The sequence below is a fragment of the Rana temporaria genome, chromosome 13, assembly GCF_905171775.1.
Source record: "Rana temporaria chromosome 13, aRanTem1.1, whole genome shotgun sequence".
Taxonomy (NCBI): Eukaryota; Metazoa; Chordata; class Amphibia; order Anura; family Ranidae; genus Rana; species Rana temporaria.
Window position 1 is genome coordinate 29002794 of NC_053501.1, and position 19282 is coordinate 29022075.

Below are 19282 nucleotides of genomic sequence, written 5' to 3' on the forward strand. Positions count from 1 at the left end.
CAAAACCGAAAAATGCATCAACTGCAGCCTGCATAAGTGTGAACCTAGCCTAAAGGCAACTCTTGGCTGCTGTTAAAATTACTCATGCAGTGGGGTACCCCAATACACTGCATGTGTTTAATGCTTGCTTTGCTAGTGGTGAAAGGAAGAAGTACCGTACTTAACTTTTCCTCACTCCCCTTGGCAGTGGAGACACTCTTCTGCTCTGGAATGAGGACGGGACCCTCGCTGTTCACACACAAGGCAAAACCAGCAGTCCTGCTTTGTATGCGAGATGAAGTCAGGCAGTGAAGTGATGCCGCTGGTCATATAAAGAGAAGGGAAGCATGCCAGAGGAATAAAAGGTATCTACTTCTTGCTTCCCCTCTAAGCAAGCATTTAACCCATGTATTACAGGGGGACCAACTGCATGGGAAAATGTTTGCACTTTAATACTTCAATAAATGTGAATATGTTTGATGTAATAAATATGATGCATTTAAATGACAGATTTGCTTTAAATGCCATCCACAAACATTTTGAGGGGATAGTTAAGACAGCAGCCTGCGTTTAAATCCATCTTTCTGCCTGTAGTACTGCAGTTCAGATCAAACTGCATAAAGTTCCTTGAAACATTTTCCTCCGCTCACTGCCACCCCACTAACTTCAACAGCAAGACAGGTAGCACAATCACAAGCTAAAGGGGGAGGAGAAAATGAAGGAACCTTGCTACACCAGCTCACTGCAAATGCCATTTACCTTCATTACCACCAAGTAAATCTAAAGCCTAGTACACATGGGCCGAATGTTGGGCGTCATCGGTCAGTTCAATAGAAACGGGCCAACATTCGGCCTGTGTGTACTGGAGTCAGGACGGCTTGTGTTGAAGGGGCATAAGCGATCAGCGCTCAGTGTCCTAGCATTCCCCCCTGTCAGAACACAAAAGAACAGCAGGAGAGATCATTGTATTAACATCGGATAGTTAGTACAGCGGCTCCTCCAGAGCTTTTTTCATTCAGCCCTGCTGGGTTAAAAAAAAAAAAAAACACAAACACACACACACACAACACACACAACACACACAACACACACACACACACACACACTAGTGTGTAAGCATTTTTTCTTCTTGTTTTGGGCAGAGTAGGAAGGTGTTAAAACCTTTATCAGGTGTTGTGCACTTTCTGTGCTTGATTGGAGAGATGTCCCTTCAATTCCTGTCCAATAGATACAAGAGGAGAGGCGTCTCTTTACTCCCTGACCAATAGATACAAGAGGAGAGGCGTCTCTTTATTCCCTGACCAATAGATACCAAAGGAGAGGCGTCTCTTTACTCCCTGACCAATAGATACAAGAGGAGAGATGTCTCTTTACTGCTTGTCCAACAGATACAAGAATAAATCTCTCCAAAAAATCGATAAGCCCCTTTTATACTCCTGTCCCCATTGACATTTTTTTCTCCTCTTTCTGCTCTGTTAAAGACACAATTTTGGATTTTCCCCTTGCCGCCAGTTCCTACAACAGCAGCAACCAGGATAAAGAGTGTGAAATGTCCCCAGTGGGGATGCAGACAATAACAGGGCATTTAACCCTTCCCTACTTTATCCAAAACAAAAGTTTTGGCTTTAAATATACTTAAACAGTTGTGGGTAGAGCTCATATTTTTCACAAATTATGCTGTAATGACAGGTATAGATACATATATAATTTGTATGGAGAACATTTAAGCACCTTTAGCTTAGGAAAGGAAGACGAAAAAAAAGATATAAATGACCCAGCAAGCAATACAATACCTGGGCTTTGTATTACAACTGGGAGACAGACCAACACCGAGGGCCATTGAGGTACAGGTTAGTTAGACATTACTTTCTGAACGGGGAGGGGTAGATTTGGTTTATTGTGTTATACGTAGGTGTTCTTTTCTTACACAGCCTCGAAGTTATCCGCTTCACTGGCAATTGACGGTAACATCTCCGAATGCCTGGAGGCTGACATGGACATTGATTTCGGATGCCGCAGCCGAGCAAAGATGGAAGATATGGCGAATACTGAGGCAGGACTAGTTGCATAAGTGAAAATTCCTGTCAGGCTGCGATGGGGAGGGGGGGGAATAGGTTTGGGCAAACAGAACAGTATAATGGACCAATAAAACAGGCTCACATGATTAAGAGCAGAAAATTCTTAAGACTATAAAAAAATATATATATATATAATAATCTTGAACGGTCATGCATCATTTTTTATAGTAAATACTGCACAATTGTCAACACATTCTTCTAGTTTATCCATTCAGGGGTAAAAGTCATGTGTGGAAAACTTCCTCGGCTCCTCAAGATGCTAGCAATGAATGCCAACTGAAGGAGAGGTTGTCCTTTGAACAATTTTTCCTTTCTGGAATGGAGAAGTAGCGCTGTCTGCCCATGGCCACGGGCAACGAGACAGCTTTGCCCGCTTGCTTTCACTGACATCTCTGTGCTGTGTCGCGCAACATTATGCAAATTTCCGCTCCAGCACCACAACACGCACTGACCTACATAACACTACGTAAAAAGGCTGTTGCTGGAATAGGGGGTGGCTTTAAAAAATAAAAATGTAATATCTATTTCAGTGAAACAAAATTAACCACTTCTGCCCCAGCAGCAATGAGGGTGCATTTAGCTCCTTTGCACACAGTATTACAGTCCTTGACCTAAATCAAAGCTCCCCTTTGCAACATGAATGGCAAACTTATTTATGGCTATGTTTTTTTTTTCCTATGACCCTGGAAGGGGGATCTTCTCCCATTTGTGCCATAGCAGTGTTGGGCTGGCACAGCAACTCAGCTACTTGAATCAACAGCCTGTGCACCATCTACATATTTATAATAAAAAAACACTAGAATGTGGGGGTCATGGATTAAAAAAAGATCTGAAAGGAGGTCCAATTTAAAGTGACCCATACCATTCCTCCCTCATCAGTATCTGTGCATAGTGGCTGTTATAAGCTTCTTATTGCACTCACTTATGTCACATCTCTCTAAAAAAACCCTAGACACAAGCTGTGAAAACTCAGTGTAAAAATTGAGTTTACCGTTGTCAGTCTGCCTGGAAGCAATGGTATCATACCTTCCTTACAGATTGGCTGGAATTTTCTTCTGCTGCTTAACATTTGTCCACAGGAAAAAAAAAAAAAAAAAAAAAAAAAAAAAAAAAACACACAGCAGGGATAAAGGTAATAACAGCGTTTGTCGGTAAAGTCGATTTTCACACAGCCGTTATCTAGGAATTGTTACAGAGCTCCGACATGAAGATGAGCAACCATCTATTCATTGCATAGCATCTAGCAAATCTTCCTGGTCTTGAAGATCAATTCCAATCAAAATGTGGTTGTAAGTGGCCAGTTTGAACCCTGTACTTGTAATAATAATAAAAAAATCCAGAGGGTTTTTACAACACTACAACTGTCGTTACACACAACGGTTAATACATATCTGTGAATTACCATTACAGGATTCTAAAATATATTAAAAACAATATATTTTGCCATTATAACTCAATGCTACTTCAGGATAACCAAGAGAATACCAGCATAAATATTTAAACCCTTAGAAAAATAATTTGCCATTGCAAAGCCTTGTAAAAGATAAAGTGTGGGACATTCCAGAACAGCCCAACCAATTTTTTATACCTGTTCTCTTTGCCGTTTTGAATGACAGAGTGCCGGTCAGTTGAAGCACGCTCGCTGCAAACGTAAGTATTCCGACGGGTCATTCCTCCAGATGTAGAATTACTCTGATGTGAAAAAAAAAAAAAAAAAAAATTTTGAGTGTACAAATCCTACACGTTCATAAATATCCTTTTTTTCTGCACTTTCATCTTGTGATGTGACCTAGACGGTGACCCTTAACATTTACACTTTCTACCATGGGGCATTTTCTGGCAGTAACACAATCTAATCCTGTTTAAATGTCAGTTCCATAACACGCCACAGTTTTCCCACAGCAAGAAGGGTCATGTAAAAAGTACAAGATTTTGGCACACTTTGTGTTTAGAGTGACAAATAATCCATTCACCAACAATGGGGGCCAAAAAAAGGACCAGTAAACCTAAAAGCAAGAAAAACACTGAAAAATGTATCTATATGAAAAAAAAAAAAATAATTACAACTATGTGCACAATACACAAATGTAACGGACCACACACCAGCTTAGAAAATTAGAAAGTGAAGAGGATTTTGCCGTGCAGACTGTTCAGTGTAAGAGTAAATTTTAATGGATAAATTCACCTTTTTACATCAGAGCCTCCCAGAGTGCCTGTTTTGACAGCGAACGAAGGGGGGGGGTCCCTCCGCTGGGCCACGTCATGCATTCTGTGTCCTGTGGGTTGGAAAACTACAAATCTGGCTTGTAGTTCTCACTGAACTGCCATGGCAGTGTTGAGCGCTATTATAGTTCATTCTCTGTCAGTGTGCACCTGCCTTCCCATACGAGGCATGAGCAGGCTGAAAAGTGAAAGTGTGTGGCACCAGCGATCGGCTAATCATGGGCACAATGCTTTACTGGCTCCAAGTAAAAATAAAAGGGATTTTTAATACAGCTTAGCTGTAAAATCCTTTTCTTGGAGTACATCACGGGACACAGAGCGGCATATTCATTACTATTTGGGTTATATGGAGTACCTTCAGGTGATGGACACTGGCAATCTCAAACAGGAAGTGCCCCTCCCTATATAACCCCCTCCCATAGGAGGAGTACCTCAGTTTTGTAGCAAGCAGTATGCCTCCCAAAATGGTCCCCATAAGAGGGGTGGGCTCTGTGTCCCGTGATGTACTCCAAGAAAAGGATTTTACAGGTAAGCTGTATTAAAAATCCCTTTTTCTTTCTCGTACATCACGGGACACAGAGCGGCATATTCATTACTATGTGGGATGTCCCAAAAGCAATGCTTACAATGAGGGGAGGGAGAACATCTTCCCAAGACAAAAGGATTTAATTTAGAGATATACTCAAATCATAATAAATCCAACTTAGTTGAGAAAAAAAATAATTTTAAATTTTACTCAAAAGGGAGCCCCCGGAAATCGAGGGTCTCAAACTGCAGCCTGCAGCACTGCCTGCCCAAAGGCTGTATCAGCATTCCTTCTTACGTCCAACTGGTAGAATTTTGTAACCGTGTGGACAGAAGACCAGGTTGCCGCCTTGCAAACTTGAGCCATAGAGATCTGGTGGTGTGCTGCCCAGGAGGCGCCCATGGCCCTAGTAGAATGAGCCTTTAATGATAACGGAGGAGGCAACCCCTTCAAGCCGTAGGCCTGAGTGATTAACTGTTTAATCCACCTCGAGATGGTGGATTTTGCAGCTGCCTGCCCCCTCTTGGGCCCATCCGGTAAAATGAACAACACATCTGTTTTCCGGATCTTCTCTGTAGCTTTAAGATAGGCCTTCATGGCCCTGACAATATCCAAGGTATGCAGCAACCCTTCCTTTCTGGAAGTAGGTTTAGAAAAGAAGGATGGTAATACCAAATCCTGGTTTAGATGAAAACTGGATATAACCTTTGGTAGGAAGGAAGGATGAGGGCGGAGAACGACCTTGTCCTTATGTAAAATAAGATATGGTTCCTTACAGGATAAGGCTGCCAGTTCCGATACGCTTCTGGCGGAAACCATGGCGATCAAAAATACTAACTTCCTTGTCAGTAAAACCAAAGGAATTTCAGCCAACGGCTCAAAAGGTTGTTTCTGTAAACTTGACAGAACAAGATTTAAATCCCACGGACAAAGCGGGGATTTAACTGGAGGATTAATACGTAAGACCCCCTGCATGAAGGTCTTAACCAGCGAGTGGGTGGCCAGCGGCCGCTGAAACCATACTGACAAAGCTGAAATCTGTCCTTTGATTGTGCTTAATGCCAGTCCTCTATCCACTCCTAGCTGGAGAAAACGTAATACTCTATCGATGGTAAACTTACGAGAAAACCATAGCTTGGACTCACACCAGCCTACATAGGCCTTCCAGACCCTGTAATAAATCACCCTAGAGACCGGTTTCCTGGCTCTGATTAGGGTAGAGATTACCTTCTGAGACAGACCTCTACCCCTGAGAATCTGGGATTCAGCTTCCAGGCCGTCAAATTTAGATGCCGTAAGGCAGGGTGGAGGATCGGACCTTGCGATAGCAGGTCTGGCCGTAGAGGAAGAGTCCAAGGGTCTCCCACTACCATCTTCAGGATTAGTGAATACCATGCCCTTCTGGGCCATGCTGGAGCTACCAGAATGACTGGTATGTGCTCCACCCTGATCCTGCGCAGCAGGCGGGGTAGTAACTGGAGCGGGGGAAATGCATAAAGAAGTTTGAACTGATGCCAAGGGCAAACTAACGCATCGGTTCCGCAGGCCCTGGGATCCCTTGTGCGGGACATGAACCTGTCTAGCTTCTTGTTCAGTCTCGATGCCATGATATCCACGTCCGGCACTCCCCATTTCTGGCAGAGTGTCTGAAAGATCTGTGGATGCAGAGACCACTCCCCCGGCAACAGAGTCTGGCGACTTAAGAAGTCCGCCCGTAGGTTGTCCACTCCGGGAATGAATATAGCCGATATGCAGGGCACATGGGCTTCTGCCCACAAGAAAATCAAGCTCACTTCTCTGAGCGGCTTGACTCTTGGTTCCCCCTTGGTGATTTATGTATGCCACCGCCGTGGCATTGTCCGATTGTATTCTCACCGGGAACCCCTGCAGTTTGGACGTCCAAGCCCTGAGGGCTAGTCGAGCAGCTCTGAGCTCCAAGATATTGATGGGCAACTGCTTCTCTGCCGCTGCCCAAGTGCCCTGGCGAGTGCAACCATCCAAAATTGCTCCCCAGCCAATCAGGCTGGCGTCTGTGGTTACTATCTTCCAGGTCACAGGACTGAACGTCTTTCCCTTCAGGGGATTCTGAGGGTTTAACCACCAAGATAGACTTTGCCGGACTTTTGGTGAGAGTGGCATAGGAATCTCTAAGGCCTGAGGCCTCTTGCTCCATGCTGACAGGATGGCTGCCTGCAGGATGCGAGTGTGGCTCTGAGCGTACGGTACCGCCTCGAATGTGGCCACCATCTTGCCTAGTAGCCGCATACATAGGCGAACAGTTGGCTTTCTCTTGCTCAGAACTATTTGTATTAGCTCTTTGATGGCCTTGACCTTTAATAGAGGTAGGAACACCTTCTGTTGTTCTGTATCCAATCTCATGCCGAGATATTCCAGCTGCCTTGTGGGCAGAAATGCTGATTTGTCTCGATTTAGGACCCAGTCGAACCTCTCGAGGTACTGAACCGTGAGGGCGACTGCTCGTTCCAGGCCAGGAGACGAGTGGTCTACGACCAAGAGGTCGTCCAGGTAAGCCAGGACCGTGACCCCTTGGGTCCTTAGATTGGCTAGGATTGGGGCTAGGACCTTCGTGAATACCCGGGGGGCCGTAGCCAACCCGAAGGGGAGCGCCACAAATTGGAAATGACGCTGAGCCACCGAGAAGCGTAGAAATACTTGATGTGGCTGAAAAATTGGCACATGAAGGTAAGCATCCTTTATGTCTATGGACGCCATGAAGTCGTCCTTCTGGAGCACGGCGACAGCTGACCGAATAGTTTCCATCCGGAATGAGCGGACCTTTAGGTACGCATTTACTCCCTTGAAGTCCAAAATTGGCCTGACATCGCCGTTGGGCGTTGGGATGATAAACAGGTTGGAGTAGAACCCCAATCCCTGTTCCTGGACTGGTACTTCTACTATCACCTTCTGGCACAGCAGATGATTCAATGCCGCCATCAACGCGGCTCCTTTCACCGGGTCGCCTGGTACTCTTGACTCCTGGTAATGAGGAGGAGGGAATTTTAAAAATTCTAGTTTGTAGCCCGTGGCCACGGAAGACCGTACCCAGCAGTCGGGAATGCTGGCCTCCCAAACTTCTGCAAAGAGACGTAGCCTTCCCCCCACCATCGTGGGTGGGGGCGCCCCTTCATAAGGCCGACTTGGGGGCTGGCTTCGCAGGCTTGCGGTACCACTGCTTCTTGCCCCCAGTGGCTTGGCCCTGTGGCTTATTGTTAAAGCCTGATCTTGCAGGAGGCCATCGATACTGTCTGGTATTAGAGGGCCCCTGTCCCGGGGAGGGCTGGCGCTTAAACGCGGGCCCTCTGGCTTTCTTCTTGACTGGCAAGAGAGTGCTTTTGCCGCTTGATATAGTCTGAATATATCTATCCAGATCTTCTCCGAAGAGTCGTCCTCCATGGAAGGGAAACCCTACCAGGAGTTTTTTGCATGGGGGCTCAGCCTCCCAACTCTTCAACCATAAGAGCCTTCTCATATGGATTAGAAATAAGGATAAACGTGATGCCTGCTGGATGGAGTCCTTGATAGCATCCACCGTAAAGCGTATAGCCCTCGGTATATCCGAAAATTCCTCTGCCTGCTGGGCAGGGATAAGTTTAAGCATTTGCTTAGTCTTATCTGATAATGCTTGGGTAACTCCAATAGCAGCCACAGCGGGCTGAACTATCGCCCCTGCTGAAGTAAAGGAGGCTTTCAGTAATGTTTCCAAGCGTTTATCAACCGGATCCTTAAACACCTGTACGTTTTCCACCGGACAAGTTAAAGATTTGTTCACATAGGAGATGGCTGCGTCCACCGCCGGGGGCGCCCACCTTTTGGAGAATTTCTCCTCCATAGGATATAAAACAGAGATTTTTTTAGGTGGTAAAAAGACTATCTGGCTTAATCCAATCCTGAAACATGACCTCCTCGAGTAGAGGATGGATCGGAAAAACTGCGTTGCTTTGAGGCGTTCTTAATGAGCCTAAAGCTGAAACTGCCGATACTTGAGGTTCTGGTATGGGTAACTTAAATACCTCATGGACCATGTCCGTTAAGGCCTGAACCCACAAACTTTCCCCTTGGGAGGCTGAACCAGACCCCTCAGTATCCAGATCCTCGATCTCTGAACCACCCTGGTCCAGAGCGTCAAGTCTATCCAATTCCCCTAGGGAAAGGATCTCTGTGTCTGAGGGTTCTTGCTCGGGTGACGGAGACCTAGTCCGCTTTCTACCCGATATAGCCTTAGCTATCCTTTTTGCCATTCTTTTCTCTAGTTCACCTAAAGAAACAGCAAGAACCCTCTCAGTGACAAAGCCGGGGTTGGACTGACCTGGATCAGCCCCAGCACCAGATCCCCCAGGTCCCATCAAGGCGTGCCCTGATATGTCCTGTGGGGAGAGCAGCGGCATAGCCGTGTCTGAGCCCTCGGATTTTGTGGGGGAATCCCTACCCTTTGTACCCTCTGACCCAGAAGCCATGGTACAATACCGAGGTACACCTGCTATCACCCAGCCACAGACGTAGCTAAGGGGATCTGTCGGTTTGGGAGCGATAGAGACTAACGCCCAAACTGAGAAGGGAGATCAGCAGTTCTTTCCCTTCTTCTCTTTTTCTTTTTTTTTTTTTTTTATTGAAGAGGAAAAGAAACCACTCTGTCTCCCACTAAGTATTGCCAATAGCCATCTGCTGAAAAAAAGGAAAAGAAAACCTATCTGTAGGTTTGACAGTCCTTAGAAAAGACTGCAATCCTTCCTTTCGCCACCGGGTGTCCTAGGCGTGCTCCGCTCTGTGTCCTCCTCTCCTCTAGCTCAGGATGACACTGAGCTCTTGGCAGCTAATGGAAGGGCCTCCCCTTCCTTTATTTGTGATTCGCCGCCCACAGGGACGCGCCCCCACCACGGAAACGGCGCGAAAATCGTTCATATCTCGGGCACGCGCGCCCGTCGGCGGGGGCCATCACACATGGAGGACGGAGCAGCGCAGGCACCCAGGCAGGTAAGCCCTTTAGGTAGGTCACAGACCTCCTTTTTAGCATGGGAAAAAGGCTCCCCTCTCACAGAGATCCCACACCTAGCGCCAGCAGCCCAGCTAAGCAACACTTACCAGGGAGGTCACATATTACTGGGGAAAAAGATTGAATCATCCTGTCTCTGTCATAGACATAGTGATTCCTTGCCAATGCAGAGCATACCCAGGCATGTCCCCCTGTGGACCCCCTGTAGGGAACCTGCTAAGAACCAAGTTCCGCAAGCTCCCCCAATACTTACCTGCTCCATGCCGCAGGACTTTTGCACAGCAAGAGGTCCAATCTTCCCCCATCTCCGTGGGTGGCGTCTAGACCTTCAGGCCCTGGGTTCCTATGAAGGAGCCACTGTCCTGGGCCCATATAGCACCCTGGCAACAGAAACATTAGGCCCCCAAAGGTTTCTAAGTTCTGGGCCCAGGGTCCAGCTCTCTGAACAGAAAGCATTATGGGCTACACCCCAATGGTTTGGGGTCCGGTTGCTGACCACTTTAGCACTGAGGCCTTTGGACAGAACCGGTTAGCCCACCTTAATCCCAAGGATGTGGAGGTAAGCTAAACCATGACCAACACCTAAGACACTGGCGAAAAAACTGAGATACTCCTCCTATGGGAGGGGGTTATATAGGGAGGGGCACTTCCTGTTTGAGATTGCCAGTGTCCATCACCTGAAGGTACTCCATATAACCCACATAGTAATGAATATGCCGCTCTGTGTCCCGTGATGTACGAGAAAGAAAAATAAATGCACATCTATTCACCTGCAAAAAGATATGCATTCAATTTTTTAAGGTGAACTTAGCCTTTAACTTTAATGCAAAAAAAAAAAAAAGTATAGGTGTTTGTTAAAGTTATAATGTTGACCTAAAAGCATCTTTCCTAAAGATGTTTATAATACCTGGAAATTGTTTTTGTTCATAAAAATATGATATGGGCAAAGATTGTGGACATAAGACCTTTATACCTATATGTGCTTGTTAGACAATTCCTAGTGTCAACTCCATATATATGCCAATGCATTTGGAATAGTATGTATGAGCTTTACCCAATTAAAACGACCTTACATTCATCATATTCTACAGTTCGTTCCAAAAGTATATAAAATAGTTCACGTACTTTTATACTTACACTGGGGACAACAGAACTCTTCTTTCTGTCAGGGATATCTGCTTTATTAGGATTGTTTGCGTTTCCAAGCATCGGGCTAGGAGGGGTCACACCCCTTCCGCTGACTGCGCTGCTACTTGACTTTCGAGACTGTACCCCCTCTTCTTTTAGATCGTTATCTGTGGTGCTCGTCTGGCTTCGTTTTGGGTAAACTGTGACTGCAGGGATGGCAGGCCCAGCTACAGGAACAGAGAACAAAGAGGTTATTTGTCTGAAAAAAAATTCAGGAATGCCACACTCTGGGCCTAGGTAAAAACGACTCACACACAATTGCAAATACTGGGACAAGCTCCAGGAAGGTCACTTCTAAAAACCTAATGATTAACAAGTGCACCTAACAACTTGTCCATTAATAATAAACTCTTCAGGAGGAGAATTTATAAGCATATAAATTTGCAACTGCACATTACAATTAATACATCTAAGCGCCAAATGGCCCTGGAGCTCGCAGAGATTTTTTACTGGCACTTTAAACTTCATGCCTGTGGATGTGAAAGAATAACCAAACATCTATGGAGTATTTAATGCACTGCACAATGCCTTCCAACATAAAGCAAGTCAACTACAAACCTTCAAAGATGCAAACGTGTTTGCACAGTTTTATTTTCCATTTAACCCAGCGGGCTGAATAATAATGAAAATAATGACAGATCGCCATACCAACATAAGCAATGTTGGTCCAGCGATCTCCTCAGCTGTGCTATGGTGTTCTGACAGGGGGACTCCCCCCTCCAGAACACAACGATCAGTACTCTCAGCATTTGTCTAAAAACACTGATCTTTGTTAAACTTGCAAACAAGTTACTTTTAGGAAGCTTGTTCGTAAGTAGGGGATTTATTATACAGCGTTTCAGGCACTGGGGACAGGAGTGGAAGGCAACTGGCCAGACACACAGAAAAGGAAGGATTGCACTAATGTGGCTATTCAGTTCTATGGAAGGGAAGAAGAGGGGAGGTGACACAGAAAGGTGAAGGCTCTGTATAAACATGTCACCCTTCTAAATATGCAGTATAAAAAGGGATTTATGAATCACAGAAATTATAAATCTTTTGATCAATATAATCGTTCACATACACTAAACAGACTAGCATACAAGTTCACATATGTATTAAGCACTTTGAGAACACCACAGCAGATGGTCTGTCTGCTAGAAAGTGCTTTGAAATGTATAGCTACATCGTTCTGGTTCTCCATGCTGCAGGGTATACCCAAGAAAACCACACAATTTTGGTTAATAAGGGCTTTTTTTTATAGAACCAAGGGCTGAGTTACATTAAAAGGATAAGATCACCCTTTAGAAAAAAAAACAAATTGCACTTTTGCAGGCAAAAAAAATATGCATTTTTTTCCTTTTGGAGCCTGTAAAGCAGGGGTAGGCAACCTCGGCCCTACAGCTGTGAAGAAACTACAAATCCCCTCAGTCATGCCTGCGATTGTCAGGGTCTTGCAATGTCTCATGGGACTTGTAGTTTCAAAACAGCTGGAGGGCCGAGGTTGCCTACCCCTGCTGTAAAGCATTGTACCAGGATTCAGCAGATCACTGGTGTCATGCAGGTCTCAGTCAGGTCCGTCAGTATATCCGTGTACCATACATCCCTTACGGGCAGGCAGATACACTGACAGAAAAAAATTAATGAACTACCACGTCGCCGTGGCAGTTCGAGAACTACAAGCAGACAACCGCAAAGGATGTTGGGGATTTTAGTTAATTTACACACAGAGCTGGTCGTACCGACTTTAAATAGTGACAGCTAGTACGGGAAACTTCTTCCCTACTGCTGCCACAGGGAGGGTGAGCAGCAGCTGCAGCTTTGGAAACATGTTACATGTTCCACCCTTAAAACGGAAGGAACATGCAACATGTTCCCAAAGGTGAACTTATTCTTTAAGCGGCTACCCCAAACATAATGTGAACCTGTAATACAGTAAGAGTTTACTCACCGTGGTCACTGTACCGTCTCTGTTTCTGGCTGGAAGAGATACTTCTCTGCACCTTGTGATGAGGGGATTGTCCAGTGCTATTATTGAGATCGCTGCTCGGTCTTACTTTAGCCAGTGACAAGTTACTACTAGAGCTGGAGTCACTGGCATCCAACTGTAAACAGGGAAAATGTATCATTAGCTGGCATGACGTTACACTCTACAACGTTACAATATGACAAAAGAGAACTAAAAATTACACCCACAAAGTATCTCTATACTGGTGTATTAAATATTTCATTACCAATTGGTGTGCATTTCTCAAAGATTCCATCTATACATACACCCAAGTTCAATTACTCCTAGCAGTAAATTTCTGATCCTACTAGTTCTATGTTTACCTCACTTGGTGCAGAGGATCAACACCAATTAAATGCAGTAGCTCAAGTTCTGTCAGCATTTTCACCCTCTACCCCAAAGACTAAAAGACTGCATAGGCATGCCAGAGCTACCCCATTATGTGCAGGTATTGTCACTGTGAAAGCAGTGCCAGCAACATCTACATGGGCAGAGCATGTACAAGGTCTCGCCCTCTGACTCCAAAGTCATGGACTTTGGTGCAGCTATAGATGGGTGAGACTTGAATGTGACTTGATGTCCTTCTGCAAAGTTGGGCTCACTGTAAGATTTTCATGCAACTTTTGAGGGTTAACATTGAAGTCTTTGGCCCTCAAGTTGCATGAAATGCGAATCAAAGTAGTGCATGAACTACTTTGGAGTCGCACATGTACGCATGGTCCTCATTGGAGAATATGGGGTATGACACGTCGCGCAAATTTGATGTCCAAAGCCGCATGACAAGTTGCACACATGTGAACGGAGTATAAATCTCCTAGCTAAGGCAACCAGGCAACATAGTTGAACAGAAGTGCAAAACAGGTGCATACCCAAAGCCCCTGCATGAAAGAAAAAAAAAAAACAAGAGGCACAGCAGTCATGGGACTACAAAAAAAAAAAAAAGAAAAAAATATAAAATCTAATTTTATGGAAATGCACATATAGCAGTGCAATCCATGCATTACACTGTTACCATGACACATACTGTACCAGCGTTACTGGGATGGCTGGAGTACTTGTCTTTACTTGAGAAAATGATGCTCTAAGCGGCCTTCACCTCAGCATGCGGTCCAAGAAAGGCAAGCTTGGCAGACTATTACCCTATATTTATCCCAGTAAGTTTTTAAAGTCCTTAATTATATACAATAAATCTACATGTATTATCTTTTAAATTGAAAGCAACGCTTAAATATTTCAATATTTTTTATGCGAGTACAGACACGGCATAACTAGTTGAGTTTCATTGTACGGTTTTGTAAAGCTTTTATAAGAGCATCTGCCAAATCCTGCGTAGTCAGTACACGCCTGGCTAAAACAGAACTACACAGAAATATTTTCTAAATGGGTTTGTATCCCAAAGAAAACTCATTGTGACAAAGTAACTACATTTTGAGAACCTAGCAGTCTTTTTTAGGGTTGTCCCGATACCGATACTAGTATCGGGACAGATTCCGAGTATTTGCGGGAGTACGAGTACTCCCGCAAATACCCCCGATGCCTAGTATAGCCTGCTAGTTAGTCCTACCTCAGAGGATTTTCTTCCAAGTAACAGGTAGGTAGCCGTTATCTCGTCGTATTTCATTTTGCTGAGGGATTCTTGAATTTCCTCCTTTGAATATCCCATTCCTATCATTATGTCTATTAGGGAACAAGAAGTGTTAGTGTTTCACAGTGTTATAGATTAAATATGTCAATACCCAATAAAAATTATTTTATTTGCCCCACAGAAGTCAGGTGAAGTCAAGGAGACACCTTCTAGGAAGTCTGTCATTTGCACCTTTTAACCAAAAAGCCAAATGTAGTTATGTTTAATCTGACATTTACACTTCCTGGAAAACATGAATTTTGTTGGATGCAAATAATCCGCTTAACCGTGCCGATTCTTGGGGAAAATACAGGAACCTGCAGTATGAAATGGCTTTTTGCCAGGGGTCCCTGCTGAGAAAGGACTAGAACAATGCAGAGACTGCTACCATCTATAATTAAGTAAAATGTTATTTTTTTTGTGTGTGCTGGCAGGTAAAATATTCACCTTAATGTATTACATAGCACCCTATCAAGAGGTTTAAACTTAAAGTGGTTCTTAAAGCATTCCATGTATGCAGGCAAAAAGCCTTCAGTATGCAGCTCCTCCCTCAGCCCCCCCTAATACTTACTGAAGCTTAAACACGATCCAGCAATGTGCATGAGGAGCAGCTGCTCTCCCAGGTCTCTGCCATAGGCTGCCGCTGTCAATCACAGCTAATGAGGGAGCAAGCATGGGGTGGGGCCGAGCCCTGTTCTGTGTCTCTAAAGAACACACAGAGCAGGGCTCGGGAGCCATCATGCACGAGTACCCCCATATCAAGCAGCTTGCTACAGGGGCACTCTGAGAAAAGGAGGGGCCAGGAGCGCCAGTGGGGGAAAAAAGGACCGTGGCTGCTCTGTGAAAAAACATTACACAGAGAAGGGAAGTATGACATGTTTATCATTTAAAAATATATTATATTATATATACACACTTTTAAAGCGGATCTCCCAAGTCCAAATTTTTTTTTTTTTTTTTGGTCATTCAATTGTTTCTAGCATACTTAAAATGTACTCACTAGTTAGATGTTGAAAGTCCCCTGCTTTCTGATTTTGTGTGCAATGATAATTTATATTCTAGTAGTAGCGCTGGTTCCATTTTACTTGTGGGCAGTAGAAGCCCACAAGCAGCCACTTCCTTGTTGCGGTGAATGCCGATGTTCCAGCATTCACCGATCGATCCTGAGCATGCTCAATCGTAACGGCGAGCAGGGACATCAACTTCCGTGTTGCCATCACAACGGGCGGCGGCGGCGTTCTGGAAAGTTACCGCTCGGTTGCGATGTAAAAATACCTGCTGCTAATGGTGACTTTTAAAACGCCCTCCTTAGTTTCTTTATGTCTCGCGTCACTTCAGGTTTACGAAGTCACGCGATATTTCATAGCAAGGCTCCACAATGAATAACAGGAGCTATGACAGAAGATCCCAGGGCACACTACGGGTACGGGAAGTGACTCACTACCCGCAGCTTGTGCAGACCGGAAACGATGGCTACAGTAAGGTACTGTACAGATTGGGAAAAAAAAACATCCGTTTTAACTTGTGTTACACTCCGCAGTATGATTGAGCTCATGATTAAAATCAGGTGGAGCTCCACTTTAAATAATAAAGCAAACGTTCCAAGCAAGCTAAAGTGATATTAGACATAGTCAGTGTAAATATATTCCCCAATGATATTGGATTTACAAGTCATACAACGACATAACCTTGAGGGCCCATTCACACTAGGAACTGCATTTGAAATCACACAGGAACTACAGAGAAATTTATATGCAGTTCTGCGATTTCAGCCTATTCATGTTGAAAGCACACTGCACCAAAAGTAGTGTGTGCACTACTTTTTGAAACGCACAGCGACCGGATCGTATGGTACTTTTGTAGCATGCGATCCAGTTGGAGCAAACGCACTGCGTTTGAGGTGATGTAAATTTTGCACTGTCAACAACTGCAGATCTCAATGGCAGTGCTAATGGAAACAGCACAGGAACGTGGGTGTCACGCGCTGTATTTCAGAGTGAACGGGTCCCTAAAGGAGGGAAAGCCTCAGTTGTCACCACTGGAAGATTTCCCATCTGTTAATGTTATTGTGGCAATTTAAAAATTGGGATTTTTTTTCCTCACTTTCAGTCCTGGCAACAATGGCCATCAGTACAAATAGAGAGCAATTTCCCCAGCAAGAACATAAATAAAATAAAAGTTTGCCTATAGATAAATCAGTTCACATCAGTGTCTCCATTATTCCTCCCAAAGAGTTCATTAAAATATGTATGTAAAGCTAAAACTTCCTTTTGGCTTTGGATAGAGTGGGTGGTTTAAAATCCATATCGGTCTGTTCTGCTGTGAAAATCTCACTACTTCCTGTTCCAGAGACGCATAAGAAAGTGAAAAGGAAATCTCTACAAAGCTAGGGGAATTTAGACCATAGATCACTGAGAAATGTCCCCACTGAAAGATTTCCTCCCTATGCCCATTTTTGCGACAACTTTTAGATTTGGGATTCCCAAGCAATTTCTGCCTCGGTCACATTTCTGAAAAAAAATAACGTTTTGACAGACAGTAATGTCATACAGCCATATGCAGCTGTCCCCATCAGAGCATATACTCTTTTCTGCAATGGCGACAAGAACAATTGATTACCTATTCGTTTCTGGTCTGAAATATCAAGCTCTGGCTCAATGAATGGTTTCAGTTCTTCCTCTTCGTGCCCTGCATTGATCCATCTGTCCTTCATTATTTGCTAAAATGGAACACAGAGATGCAACAAGAGAAGAGGGGGGAGTAAAGAAACTTGGTGAAAGCACAGCACAGGTTAAGTGAGCCAGTAAGAAATCACACCGGCTCTCAAGTCTGCTTATTAAACCAAACAACACCTTCTAAAAAAAGGAGGCAGCATACAAATTGGCAAATGAGAAAACCACTTAAACATAAGATCTTCAAAGCTTGGCGAAGGAGAAGGTACAGCAATATCTGTATTTGCGTTTATACACAGGGCTCATTAACTGGCCTATGTTATGGTTATATCAGCCGGTTCCTAGTGAACCCCACAGATAAGTAAATGGCATTGAGAGGTCATTGAAAGCTGGATACACATTATACTGTACACATTTTTGTTCAATTTCCTTGAGATTTACCTTCCACTATGTAGTGCAAGAGCTGCCTGACTGCATATAATTATAAAAGGGTTTGGGTTTGACCCCCTAGGATTTAACCCACCCCTCCCCCCCCCTCATGACCAGGCAACTTTGTGCTAGACGGCACTGTTTCTTTAACTGACAATTGCGTGGTCGTGCAACGCCGTACATAAAAGTGAAAACAAAACCCTGAAGCGATTTATCTTGGGCTCATTTTTTCACATTGCAAAAAAACCTGGCATTTTTTACAGGGGCGTGTGGATATTTTCTATCCACTGTATATAAACTAGAGTCAATGCCAAGTTAACCCACGCAGCTTAAAGTTGGCCTTTGTTCAAAAAAAGGGCAAGACATATAACACATTTTGCAAAAAACACACACAATTTTAAATGTATAGCTATATATTAAAGACAGGTTACTGCTTGAATTGAAGCTACCATGTGGAGTTACTACTCCGTATATTACACCTTTACATTCAGTTTCAGGCAGTTTAAAGCGGAGCTTCACCCTAAAGTGGAACTTCCGCTCATCGGAACCCTCCGGTGTCACATTTGGCACCTTTCAGGTGTGAGGGGGGTGCAGATACCTGTCTAAAATGTTATCTTTTGTGTGGGCTGGCAGTTAAAATATTCACCTTATTAAAAAAGGTATTTGCACCCACTTCCAGGAACACACTGCGGGGACCTGTGGGTAGTGTGTCACTAATCGGACAACCCCCCCCCCCCCCCCACCCCCCGTTGTGTTTGGGGAAACACACGGCTCCCGGATCACAGCAGAGGACCAGTGAGGAACGCGCAGCGCGTCTCGCGCATGTGCAGTAGGGAATTGGGGCAGTGAAGCCGCAACGCTTTATTTCCTGATTCCCTCACCGAGGATGGTGGTGGGGGCAGCAGAGAGACGAGCGATTGCTAGTCTATTGCCAATGTCGCTGGACACCAGGACAGGCAAGTGTCCATTTATAAGTCAGCAGCTGCAGTATTTGTAGCTGCTGGCCTTTATTTTTTTTTTACAGCGGAGCTCCGCTTTAACCTATTCCCACCAGCGGGATGGAGTTAATGAAAAGCTTTAGCAGGATGCTTTACAGACTTTGATCCTGTACCTCTAGAGTGCCCCTTTTGGTTGGGTTTAGCACCAGGAACCGCTTGAGAAGATTTTCACAGTCTGTTGACATGTAGAAGGGAATTCGGTATTTCCCTCGTAGTACTCTTTCCCTTAATTCCTAGGAAGAGAAAAAAAAGTTTTAGGATGAAAAAAAATTATGTATTTAAGAGTGTATATCAGTAGGAAAAGTTTATAAAAGTAGCAACACAAGTACAAGTTGAATTTAAGCTAAGCCCCCTTTCACACTTGTACGACTTCAAAGTCACGCGATTTTACCGCAATTTCAATGAATGCCTGTGTAAGTGGCATCAAAATCGGACCAAAGTAGTGCAAGGACTACTCTGAAGTAGGCACAACTTAAAGTCGTGCCAGTATGAATGGTAGTCATTGAAAATAATGGAGAATGACTTGCCATTTGATTTTGCAGTCCAAAATCGTGAGACAAGTCGTAT

General features: G+C 44.4%; 1 protein-coding gene across 11 annotated transcripts in view; it reads right to left on the reverse strand.

Annotated features, from left to right (window-relative positions):
• Positions 1–19282, reverse strand: part of MARK3 (microtubule affinity regulating kinase 3) — a 108135-nt gene that overhangs the window by 25857 nt on the left and 62996 nt on the right. For 4 of the 11 annotated variants that reach the window (XM_040333699.1, XM_040333695.1, XM_040333698.1 and 1 more), the window contains exons 9-15: positions 18829–18948; positions 17236–17335; positions 14557–14669; positions 12936–13089; positions 10943–11172; positions 3646–3749; positions 1907–2068 (exon numbers count right to left, since the gene is read on the reverse strand). In XM_040333699.1, coding sequence (XP_040189633.1) covers positions 1907–2068; positions 3646–3749; positions 10943–11172; positions 12936–13089; positions 14557–14669; positions 17236–17335; positions 18829–18948 — 983 coding nt within the window. The remainder of the gene's footprint in view (positions 1–1906; positions 2069–3645; positions 3750–10942; positions 11173–12935; positions 13090–14556; positions 14670–17235; positions 17336–18828; positions 18949–19282) is intronic. The other 7 variants (XM_040333702.1, XM_040333703.1, XM_040333701.1 and 4 more) reach the window with 3 other exon arrangements.